The sequence below is a fragment of the Erpetoichthys calabaricus genome, chromosome 1 (assembly GCF_900747795.2).
Source record: "Erpetoichthys calabaricus chromosome 1, fErpCal1.3, whole genome shotgun sequence".
Taxonomy (NCBI): Eukaryota; Metazoa; Chordata; class Cladistia; order Polypteriformes; family Polypteridae; genus Erpetoichthys; species Erpetoichthys calabaricus.
Genome location: NC_041394.2, coordinates 262,579,659 through 262,592,962, shown reverse-complemented (window position 1 = coordinate 262,592,962; position 13,304 = coordinate 262,579,659). Strand labels below are relative to the sequence as shown.

Here is a 13,304-nt window from a genome sequence, read left to right as displayed (position 1 = left end):
TTATACTATGGCTTTGTTAATCTTATGTTTGATGTCAGCATAATAGGCACTGTGAAACTGAAATGTATAAAGCATGGTCATAAAATCAATAAATGGATGGATAGGTACAGAAAAATCATGCATGCATTTACATTTCACTATTTTTCCCTACAAGAAGGCCAGTGTTTTCCCATACATATTTACAGATAAGACAGATAAAAGCTATAAATTTCAGAAATTTTGACCCATTGTAAAAAAAAATAATAATAATTATGCAAGTGTTTGTTTAATTCTTTTATTGTTAAGTTCACACCTTAAATGAAAGTAGGTGAAATAATATGCAAACTAGGAATCTCAGTTTTATCTCTCTAACAGGGTTGTACAGTTTACTACATAAAATACATTTTATAATGTTAAATACTGATTGCAAAAACTTACATAACATAGGCAGAAAGTCAAATTATTGTGAACTGGTCTTGCATTATGTAAGTATATCATGTTGTTTGAAGGATGAGACGGCAGCCCTGATTCCAGGAATGTGCTGTCCACATTGTATTCCACGTCCTGCAACATGCATTGCTTTTGGAGATCCTCATTACCGAACCTTTGATGGTAAGATGATCAACTTCCAAGGCACATGCACATATGTTCTAGCAGAAGACTGTGAAGGTGGAGATTTTAGGTGAGTATGAAAAATAAAACAACAACAGCTTTATTGTTTGCCTTTGTACAACAGTGCAAAGGGAATGAAACATTTACATATTAGAAATACAGTTATATTGAATGAAGCATATGTAAAATGTTCTGAGGCATTTCTGATTTTTATTATATTAGCACATTGAGCTGGGGAAGGGATTAATAAAGCTTTACAAGTGATCATTTAATGTGGTAATGCATTCAGTGAGAAGATACTGTAAAAATGTACTATCATTCATAATTTGCTATTTATAATGCTTACTTTAACTTTTTCACATGTATTTCAAATCATGTTAAAATTGTTCTTATCAATTTAATCCATTTGCCACAAAAAGAGCTTTGTAACATGCAATTACGGGTTATGCTTGTATGATACCTGTTGTTAATTCTCAAACCCAATTAGAAAAATTCTCAGGTAGAAAAAAAAAGAATTTAGCAGATTTTTTTAACAAACACAAAATACTGTACTATATACATTTACTGAACAAGTAATATGTTCCAAAAATTTTCAGTCAAAATAAGCACAACAAATAGTGCTGGCCATAAACAACTTACCCTGAATCCTCTTGAAATAGAAACATTGTTTAATTTTTATGTGACTTTCACTGTTTTATTAGTATTGCATCACTGTCTTTGTTCTACAGTGGCATGCAAGTAAGATTTTTACTGTACATGACAATAAACTCAGACTTTACTTTGAAAATTACTATTCACAGATACAAAATCTATACTTGTTTTTTCTTGTGTAAAAAAGTCTATAATCTCCTGATAGTTAAACAGACTCTACAGGAAGTAGTTAGTGATTTAGAGATAACAGAGAAAGGAGTCATCAGATCAGATAGCATTAATTAAGACTGCTCTAGGAAGTTGGTGACTACATCACTGTGAGGATTGGTGTCACAAACTCCACCAAGAGCCATAGCAAGGGTTAGGGCAGCCACCTGTATATTTGGTTTCCTGGGTTCAAGTTGTTGTAAATGATAGCACTGTTGTGCACAAAACTGAGTCCAAAACCAAACTGAGGGAATAGGGAAAAAGTAGAGGCTTTTAAAGGGGAAGACAGGAAGTGAGGTCAAAGGGGTCAGGCTCATAAGGGTCTTTAACCATATGCTCGAGCCCGGATGTGACATCACAGGGGCTGGAGCCGGCAAGGTCTTCTTCCATAGGCTCGGACCCAGAAGTGACGTCAAGAGGGCCAGGTGGAATCTCCCATAAATGGTCTGCAGAATAGGGAGAAAAAGAGTCACATCCTGGTCTGATTCGGAATTGCCTTTACTCAAGCTCTTTAGCTGCCTCCCATGCGCATGTATGTGACACTGCATTAGTGTGAGCAAAACTTTTCAGCTACATTTCCCTGTGAAAACTATATCAAGCTGTACTGACTGCACTAAACAGCACCATTTTGAATGAGAAATGGGATTGGAAGAAGGGAGAGAGACAAATTCCCTAGCCAAGGCCAAAACTGGGAGAAAATGAAACCAAAAATTGTAGTCAAAAACCAGCAAAGGGACACAAACTAAGCCAAAAACAATGGTTGAGGGTCAAAATTAAAAATGACAGAAAAAGATCATAATCATACTGCAAAGAACCATTTCTGGAATGCATTTACAAACTTGGACAACCCAGGAAGTGCATGATAGTTTTCTTTTAAACCATTGAGGTGATGTTGTCACACATTGCACACCATAAACCATCCTACCTAATGACGGCTTCATAATTGCAATACCCATATTAAAAAATGGCAACCCAGGAGAACGTAATTTATTTTTAATGATGTTAAAAATGTTTAAATCAGAAAACAAATTGAACTATTAAATTCTTTGCTATCCAAAACCCTCAAAACAGTGTTTCAACTATTTTTTAGACCATGGATTAGTTGAACAAACTTTTAAAACAAACACCAGAATTATCTATTTATATGTTATAATTTAGAGCATTAAATGAATTTATTAATAAAATAGCATGTTTATTTAAACTATTCAGGTGCATACAATTAATTAATTTGTGAAGCTGAACAGACATGCTGTATATTGCTCATGATCGAAAGTTAAAAAAAAAAATGTGTAGGCAACTTGACTGTATACCTTTTTTAAGTAGTGCATTTCATACAATAGATTGTTACAAATTTTTCAGAGTTGACTAAGAATGGCTACAAATTGCAACTCAGCATTGGCACCAGAGTCTAAAAACAGAATTGCTTGGCTACTCATATTCTGGACTTGTAAAAATTACATTCATTCATTATGAAATTTGCATGATCCACCAGAGTCAAATCTTACAGCATCAGACACAAGGAAGAAATCAAATCAAACTACAGAAAAGAATAGCTCTCAAGAATGACAAACACCATAGTCTCTCAGGACATTATTCACGAGTGATGGAAGAAAAGTAAATGAGATCGACAAGCGGATTGGAGCACTGTCAGCTGTTCTTCAGGCTCTGTACCATTCCGTGTTGGTGAGGTAGGACCTGAGTTTAAAGACAAACATTTTGAATTAACGTACACTCTTCATTCTTGCCATCACCCATGGTCATCAGTTGTGGGTAATGACAAAAAGAATGAGATTGCAAGTATAAGCAGCAGAAATGAGATTTCTTTGTAGGGTGGCTGGGCGGAAACTGATAAGATGAGAAGCCCAATGATTAGTGAGAGCCTCAGACTAGAGTCTGTGGTTCTCCAGATCAAGATGAGCTAGTTGCTATGGTTTGGGCATAGAATAAAATAAGAATATTAGGAACAGAAATAAAGATTACTGTACACCACTAAACAAAAGCATCTGGCAACCGTCGCATAAGCTAGCAACAGAGAGCATATATTGTTATTAGGAAAACAGACTTCTGCTTCTGAAACTTGAGAGCTCTGACTAACTGCTGCTTTATGCTAGAACAGTTAAGCATTCATAACAACATGTATCTGATTTTTCTTTTGCTGTTATAAAAAATCACTTTTTAGTTAACTCAGGCTCAGTCAACACACATTTTCAAATACATTCTAGATATTATGTGACTTCTGTTACAAATGGGCAATCCAGAGCAAATAAGCTCAATGCACAGTCCAGTAAACAATAATTCCAAAAACAGAACCAAGAAATCCAGAAGCCAGAATTAACAAAGACAAGCAATACTTACACACTCCAATAACAATCAATGAACTGCTAAAACCCCTGCTTCCCAGTTTCAGATATATACGTAGGCTGAGGTCGGTCCTTTAGTGGTGACATCAGGATGGCTCCTCCTTTTAGAGGTCCACCCACAAAACACAAGGTACAAAGGAGAACACAAATTACATACAGTACATAGTAAATAATGTGGTACCCGGATGGGGGAGGTACCCAGCCGGGACACCCAAGAAGCCCGGAGGAGGGCTTGTGCCTCCTCCAGACCTCGAGGGGGCAACCGCCCTGGGTGCCACGGGTACAGAGCTGTAGGGGCCCGTGGTCACCACCAGGGGGCACCCCAATACCAGTAGAACCCTGGACCTCAGCACTTCCGCCACACCCGGAAGTGCTGGGGGGAAGAATAGAGGGGACACCTGGAGTGCTTCCGGGGAGACAGCCGGCACTTACGCCACACTGGGGAGTGTCTGTGGGAGATTGCCGGGAACACACCTGGAGCACATCTGGGTGCTTATTTAAAGGGGCTGCCTCCCTTCAGAGAAGGACTTGAGTTGGGTGGAAGAAGGACAAGGTCTCTGGAGGAGAGAAGGAGGAGGTCTGAAGACAGAGAGAGAGAAAAGGCATTGTTGATTGGCCTGGACTGTGGGGTATTGGGGTCTGTGAGTGAATTATTGTGACATGGAAACCCTAAATAAACGTGTGTGGAGTAATTTAAACGTGTCTGCCTGTCTGTGTCAGGGTCATATTTCACAATAAATAAATAGAGTAGTAGAAACAAAAGTACATAGGAACAATAAACATCAGAAAAACAATACAATAAATAAAGTAGACGCAGAAAAGGAATATAAACATAACCAGGGATCACACCCAGGCCTAAACATGGCAGCTGCTTACCTGACACACAATCTCTTAATTTTTATTTCTCATTACGCCTTTTCATTTAAGCTCAGACATAGTACATTGTTGCTATAATTGTACTGTATAGGGAGGAAAATTGAAACTGATTTTAGTTTATTGCTGCATATTGTTCATGTACTGTCTGCTAATGCCCACAGCCCTTTACTGGCATTCTACACAGCAAAGTCAACACCTGCATGCCCAGGTCACCTTTTTTTTTTTAGATACATTAGCTATAAAAAAGAAGAATTGACTAACGACTGCATTTAAAATGTTTGTGCATTCAGCAATTTTATTTGGGTTTTTCACATACATTACAGGGAGGCAGTCCGAATTGTAAACCATTCCTCTTTCTCTTTTAATATTACTTTGGGTGCCCAGAGAATTCTTTTTTCGTAGATGGCTGTGCTTTCAAGTGTCAAATTTGTTTGTAGCTTGGAGTTAAGTTTTAGCCTGCATCTATTATGTATCTGTGCACAAGTCATATGCTCTTTGTGCTTTGCAGATGCATCCTATACTTCCTCTAAGATGTGTGAGTGCATGGTGGTTCACCCTTTTAAATGATGCCACACAGCTGTAATCACATCGCTTACTTCCCCTCCCATGCAGCAGTTTAGAAGTGGCACAGAGCTGTTATTATGCCCTTCATCCTTTGGTAATGCACCCACAGATCCCGAAACCTCAATCCGTTCATTAATCATGTGTCGATGCTTCATGGTGCTCGAAATTCAAAGGGGTATTGAAGAAAATGTAAGTACCAGCTTATGTATCATTCACATCCACTCCTCAGTTAAAAAAATGAGTGAGAATATTGGACACACCGCATGCAAAAAGTAAACATATTAAAAAAAAGAAATAAAAATTTTAAAAAGCACATATGATACAAAAATAGATAGATAGATAGCTTCCCAGCTTTTAATAACTGATTTCCAGGAGGAGGCCATTGTGTCAAGCATCCTTTATAAAAAATGTTTGGTTGTGACGGTGAGGAGGGGTTTGGGTTGTGTATGCCAGCACAGTGCTCACAGTGGAGGAAACATTGAGCTACTTACTTTTATATAAACCCATAAGTCATGTTTTTCTGAACACAATGAAGACTGGGGAAATAAAGACTGAACATTAAGAAATGTTGTCACATTAAATTAAAAAAGTGACCAGAGTAACTAGGCAAGTAAGCTTAATGTAGAACTTGGGTAAATTAATGTAAGGCATTAATACTACCTGCATTTTATTTATATGCATATAACAATTTTATACAGTGTATAAAATGTATACAGTTAACTTATATAGGCAAAGAGTAATTACAGTCAATGAGGTAATCATTTTGCTTTCTGTAAAAATTTGTGATTATTGCTGATTACTTTAGTTCCAGGAACAAACCAAATGGAAGTAACATGCATCGTAAGTGTTTACAGTAACATATTATAGCCTGGCCTACAGACTAGCCTGGCTGAACATGTTCATTTTTTCAAATAACAACTCACCTGACAAAGTAGTGGCAGGCTACAATGTAGACAAAGCAGGTTCCCCCTTTAGCTTTGAAGTATACAGTATACTTTGCAGATGGGTGCCCATTGAGAGACATGAGTAAATTTGTTTTAAAATGTTTTACCATAATCGAGCCAAACAGATTAAACACTGATGCTTTTTTGTTGCTGTCATTCATAGTGAAAAATCACTGCACAAACAAACATTTACACAACAAGCATATCATACAGTAATCAATGATCTCTTGCTTCCTTGGTAAATATTTGTCTAGCACACTGGAAATAATTTTAGCATCAGACTAGAAACAGATAATATGCTTTATTCTGTTATTGGCCAATACCAATATAATGCCCAATATATTGTGTATTCCTAGGTCAAAAGATAAACACGGATCTACAAAAAAAAATTTAATATGTTTATATTGCTTGAGTTTATTCTGCTTTCTCATTATGTGAATGTATGCAGGTGCAGACATTATGTACTTTATAAACATTTTGAAAGACACCGATTGGAATACACATTAGTTTGGTCCATTGCATTAGCCATACTTGACAGTAGTTGAGCATTACTCTCAGAGCCATATAAGCAACTCTGAATGTAAGAACAACAGTTTAGGTTACTGTTTTAATTAACCGATCTTACCAAACTGAATATTTACTTAAATATACACAATGTACAGTACTGTGCAAACGTTTTAGGCAGGTGTGAAAAAATGCTGTAAACAAAGAATGCTTTCAGAAATATAAATAATGATTGTTTATTGTTATCAATTTACAAAATGCAAAGTGAGCGAACAAAAGAAAAATCTAAATCAAATCAATATTTGGTGTTACTACCTTTTGCCTTCAAACCAGCATCAATTCTTATAAATACACTTGCACAAAGTCAGGGATTTTGTAGGATTCTAGTCAGGTGTATGATCAACCAATTATACCAAACAGGTGCTAATGATCATCAATGTCACACGTAGGTTGAAACACAGTCATTAACTGAAACAGAAACAGCTGTGTAGGAGGCTTAAAACTGGGTGAGGAACAACCAAACTCTGCTACCAAGGTGAGGTTGTGGAAGACAGTTTCATGTCATGGCAAAATTGAGCACAGCAACAAGACACAAGGTAGTTATACTGCATCAGCAAGGTCTCTACCAGACAAAGATTTCAAAGCAGACTGGATTTTCAAGATGTGCTGTTCAAGCTCTTTTGAAGAAGCACAAAGAAAGGGGCAACGTTGAGGATCGTAGACACAGTGGTCGGCCAAGGAAACTTAGTGCAGCAGATGAAAGACACATCAAGCTTATTACCCTTCAAAATCGGAAGATGCCCAGCAGTGCCATCAGCTCAGAACTGGCAGAAACTAGTGGGACCCAGGTACACCCATCTACTGTCCGGAGAAGTCTAGCCAGAAGTGGTCTTCATGGAAGAGTTGCAGCCAAAAAGCCATACCTCCAACGTGGAAACAAGGCCAAGCGACTCAAGTATGCATGAAAACATAGGGACTGGGGTGCAGAAAAATGGCAGCAGGTGCTCTGGATTGAGGAGTCAAAATTTGAAATATTTGGCTGTAGCAGAAGGCAGTTTGTTCGTCGAAGGGCTGGAGAGCGGTACAATAATGAGTGTCTGCAGGCAACAGTGAAGCATGGTGGAGGTTCCTTGAACGTTTGGGGCTGCATTTCTGCAAATGGAGTTGGAGATTTGGTCAGGATTAATGGTGTTCTCAATGCTGAGAAATACAGGCAGATACTTATCCATCATGCAATACCATCAGGGAGGCATATGATTGGCCTCAAATTTATTCTGCAGCAGGACAACGACCCCAAACATACAGCCAAAGTCATTAAGAACTATCTTCGGCGTAAAGAAGAACGAGAAGTCCTGGAAGTGATGGTATGGCCCCCACAGAGCCCTGATCTCAACATCGAGTGTGTCTGGGATTACATGAAGAGACAGAAAGATGTGAGGAAGCCTACATCCACAGAAGATCTGTGGTTAGTTCTCCAAGATGTTTGGAACAACCTACCAGCCGAGTTCCTTCAAAAACTGTGTGCAAGTGTACCTAGAAGAATTGATGCTGTTTTGAAGGCAAAGGGTGGTCACACCAAATATTGATTTGATTTAGATTTCTCTTTTGTTCATTCACTGCATTTTGTTGATTGATGAAAATAAACAATTAACACTTCCATTTTTGAAAGCATTCTTTGTTTACAGCATTTTTTCACACCTGCCTAAAACTTTTGCATAGTACTGTAAATATTCAAGATTCTGAAGCTGTGTTGTTGGATGCTTTACTCTTTCAGAGGCAGGTGGTTGAAGGAGAAATGCTTCACATTAGCTTGAATTAGAACTTTGTTAAAGTGTAAACTCTTACTCTGGAATTCAGCAAAATTATGAGAATTGTTTACCTTGGACAGAATGATAAAACAAATGAAGTGCCCTTAACTAACAGTTATATACTGATTAACCTGAGTACCATTGGATGTCCAACAATTATAAATGATCATGCATTCATTACTGTTCTAGTTCAGCCTGAAGCTTGCTTAAGAAACTGTGTTGGACTTCCTTGGTACCTTGGGATAAATAAAGGAAACTTCAAATCATCGACTGATTTTTTTTAATAAAAATAAAATCTGTGACACTGCGCTCAGCATGACCTTCCAGTACCTTCTAAAGAAATAGTACTTTATAAATATTTACCCTGCTTGTGTTTTAAAAAGTAAATAACATTATTTACAATGCCCGCCATAGGTTTTTGGAATATTCTTCACTTTTTCCTTGATTTATGACGTTATTAGTTCTACATTCAAATTGCTTGAGTAGAACAAAACAGTACATTTCAATTCACTGTCCAATTACAGTACTTATGAATAGAGCTGAGCACATCCACTATTTTTCTAGTGATATGTGTATATATTTTAAATATACAGTTGAGTAGTGACTGAGGATCTGGTGTTAAAACTATGATGTTAAAAGTCTTGTCTCCATTCTTGAATTCTCGTTCAAGTCTGAGTAAGCCACTTAACCTGCTTTCTGAAATATCACCAATGTAATCACTATAAAGGGACCTGGTCTTGTTTTACCCAGAATCACTTGTAAACTTTAAAAACATTGTTTCTCAGAGAACTGTAACATATAATGAATTTCTGCCCTTTAAAAGCTCAACAATCATTGTGACAAGGATGGGGTATTAAAATGTATAAATGACAACCATTGAATACCTAGACTGTATTTAAAGGTTTAGTTATTTCTTCAGAGTCATGGTGTACAGTGATCCCTCGCTATATCGCGCTTCGCCTTTCGCGGCTTCACTCTATCGCGGATTTTATATGTAAGCATATTTAAATATATATCGCGGATTTTTTGCTGGTTCGCGGATTTCTGAGGACAATGGGTCTTTTAGTTTTTGGTACATGCTTCCTCAGTTGGTTTGCCCAGTTGATTTCATACAAGGGACGCTATTGGCAGATGGCTGAGAAGCTACCCAACTTACTTTTGTTTCTCTCTCTCTCTCTTGCGCTGACTTTCTCTGATCCTGATGTAGGGGGTGTGAGCAGGGGGGCTGTTCGCACACCTGGACGCTACGGACACTCTTCTAAAAATGCTGAAAGATTATCTTCACGTTGCTACCTTCTGTGTGCAGCTGCTTCCTGAAGCGACATGCTGCACGGTGCTTCGCATACTTAAAAGCTCAAAGGGCACGTATTGATTTTTGACTTTGTTTTTCTCTGTCTGTCTCTCTCTCTCTCTCTCTCTCTCTCCCTGCTCCTGACGGAGGGGGTGTGAGCTGCCGCCTTCAACAGCTTTGTACCGGGTGCTTCGCATACTTAAAAGCCAAACAGCCCTATTGATTTGTTTGGTTTTCTCTCACTTTCTGACCTTCAGTGCTCCTGACGCACACTCCTTTGAAGAGATATGTTTGCATTCTTTTAATTGTGAGACAGAACTGTCATCTCTGTCTTGTCATGGAGCACAGTTTAAACTTTTGAAAAAGAGACAAATATTTGTTTGCAGTGTTTGAATAACGTTCCTGTCTCTCTACAACCACCTGTGTTTCTGCGCAAATCTGTGACCAAGCATGACAATATAAAAATAACCATATAAACATATGGTTTCTACTTCGCGGATTTTCTTATTTCGCAGGTGGCTCTGGAAACTATGTTCTAAAGAGAGGTATTTTTAATATTTTCATTTTAAAATGAAAGTGATGGGGCTGGAGTCCAAATGTGAAAACAAAAACCTTGTAGCAGTAGGGGTCGCTAGAGCTCCCTTGAACCCTCAGGTACCACTCCAAACACCGGGTAGAATTCCAATTATTATTTATTTTGTAATAATAATGTGCACAAAGCACCCTCCACTCCACACTACACATGCAATACACAATAATCAATACACTAATCCTCCTCTCCCAGACGCATTGCCACCCTTCCACCCAGCTCAGCTCACTGTCTGGGATTTCCCATGGTCCTTTTATAGTCCATGACCCGGAAGTGTTTGTCCATGTGACTTTCTATCACTTCCGGGTCAGGCAAAAACCAGCCCGGAAGTATATCATTTCTTCCGTTTCCGTGAGTTGGAAATACTTCCGGGCTATATGGAAGATATAAATCTCTGAGCCTCCCTGCAGCGACACCTTGCGGCCCCGACGTTATCCAGCAGGGCTGTGTACTAAAACTCCATAGTCCATGATGCCCTGCTGGAATTCGGGGCATCTCCACGTTGCAAGGAGGACTCCATCTAGCGTCCTGGGGGTATTGGCCGGGATGAATGGCCGGCCATATCTCACAACCTTAACACTAATAGAGTACATCTTTTTTCAGACTGATAGTGTTATTGGATATTGATCCACTTCTTGGGATTGCACACATATTGCAAAACAGAGTCAGTCCAATTTTGCTCTAGAAGGAAGCAAAACATTTTTGAGGGCGTTGGCCGTTTTGAAAGCAGACTGGCTGTGTACTACACCTCACTGATCATCTACCTCTGTGGTAGTTCCAGGGGTGTCATTTCCTCTATCATTTCCATTTAACCTTGCCACTGTTGTAAATGACATAATTAATTATTGTTGACCAGGGGTGAATTGCTGTCTCTATTCTGTAGACAGCTACATAATTATCACAGAAAAAAGTCATACTTGCAATCACTCACCGTCTTTCACCATGTGTGATGAAGAAGATCATATACAATTTTGAAAAATGTGTCAGTGATCCATTTAGTCATAAACTGCAGAAATATGGGCTTGAGTAAATATCTGCTGTGGCCACCAGGGGTGCACCAGCTACCAAAGCCAGACACAAACAGACACAGGCACAAATCTTTTATTCGGGTGTGGGAAATGTTTCCCAAATTTTCCACCTGCACAGCACAAGCAAAGCCACCACCAAGTGCAATCTAAAGGGCCCTTTGTCTACAGCCTTCTTTTTTTCTTCCTCTGTTCCTCTCCTGTTTGCCTACACTCCTCCTATGGCAAGTTTCATCCTCCACCTCCCAACTCTGGCTCCCAAAGTAATGGCAGGCATGTCCTTTTAAGTAATCCTGAGAAATACTTCCAGTGTCCCAATGGCTTGGCACAGGAGCACTTCTGGGTAAGGCTGGTGCCCCATGAAGTAGGGCTCCCCAATCCCCACAGCACTCACTGGCGACACCCATGGATCCCAGCAGGTCTGTGCCGAACTCCAACTCCCATGGAGCCCTGTGGGAATCCGTGGCATCGCTACAACCCAGGTGGGCTGCCATCTAGTGCCCTTGGGGAGCTAATGCCCTGAGCACACTCTGTCCCCCAGCCTTCCGATTATTGAGGCATCCTGGCCGGACAAGGGCCTTTGCCTTCCTCCACACTACCAAGAAGAAATTGTGAAAGTTACTAATTACTACTCATTCAAAAACTTGCTCTTATTACCAGGTTCTCAGCAAAATCAACTCATCATGTCCTATGAAATTCAATAATTGGTTTGTGGAACTTAATCTCTATTACATCATTGTTTAGCTGTGTTTGCATTATCTGCTGTTTCATTTCCTCAGTATGTTTTTATTGTTGCACACATACAACAAACCACAGAGAATACGTAATGCAGAGTATTAATTGGCATTGTGAACTTAGCATTGACAGCCTGGTGAGTTTGGTTTTTCAAAAAGTGTAAAACTTTGGTAAAAAAGTGTAATTAGTTCAATTATTTATTGTCTTGTTTACAAAGTATAATAGAACACTTACATGCCTGCATGACTGGTGGACTTTAAATTAGATAAAAGGCTAGGTATTTTTTAAAATGTATAAAACATTCACTTTAGAACAGTTTAATTTGGGAAATTAATATATACCATGAATGTGTAGAACTTTGACTTGAAAAATCCTATAAATGGCTTTCAATCTGCAGCATTAGTAGCAATAAGTAATAAATGTATGCAATGAAATTCAGTCATTTTTCTTTATTAAAAGTAATAATACAAGCTCAATATAGATCATAAATCTATTAACTAATTTTCAGAAATGATAAAAGTAAACTCTTACTTGTATACAATTTTGGCATTATTATTATGTTAGTAAAAATCTTTGATCCCTTTTATTGTCAGTATTCACACAACCAATGATGACAAAGGTCGTAAAGGAGTGTCCTGGATAAAAGAAGTTACTGTACTGATTGGAGATGTAGTGGTGCAGTTGCTACAAGATTGGATTGTCTTGGTATGGATATTTTAATTTCACCAATGGTATTTATGTAGTTTAACTGGATGTCACCTACACCCGGCACAAACTTTCATCACATTACATTACATATAATGTATACAGTACATCATATGTTGAAATAGGAAACAGATGTGAACACAGACTGTTTCAGAAAGAAAAAAGACCATTGTTTCCTCACCTGGCCTAACAAATAAATGAGATGTTATCACTGTCTAGATTTGGTAATTGCCTATCTCAAAACAACTACAACTTCACCTTTTTCACTTACTACAGCATGCCCTCCAATGTTCTGGCTGCACTACAGTATCTCTGTACCAAGACACTCTTTCTCAATTCACTTGTGAACGCTAAACCGATTAGATGGTGGCTAATTATACTCTGACCTGGGGTTCATCTCTGATTTGACACCAAAGATACTACCATAAAGCAGTCTTGTTAAGTAAGCATCAGA

The 13,304-nt window shown here is 38.5% G+C and overlaps 1 protein-coding gene across 2 annotated transcripts in view; it reads left to right on the top strand.

Annotated features, from left to right (window-relative positions):
* Positions 1 to 13,304, top strand: part of kcp (kielin cysteine rich BMP regulator) — a 273,671-nt gene that overhangs the window by 234,610 nt on the left and 25,757 nt on the right. For both annotated transcript variants that reach the window (XM_028814659.2, XM_051930227.1), the window contains 2 exons: positions 489 to 661; positions 12,739 to 12,850. In XM_028814659.2, the coding sequence (XP_028670492.1) occupies positions 489 to 661; positions 12,739 to 12,850 (285 nt within the window). The remainder of the gene's footprint in view (positions 1 to 488; positions 662 to 12,738; positions 12,851 to 13,304) is intronic.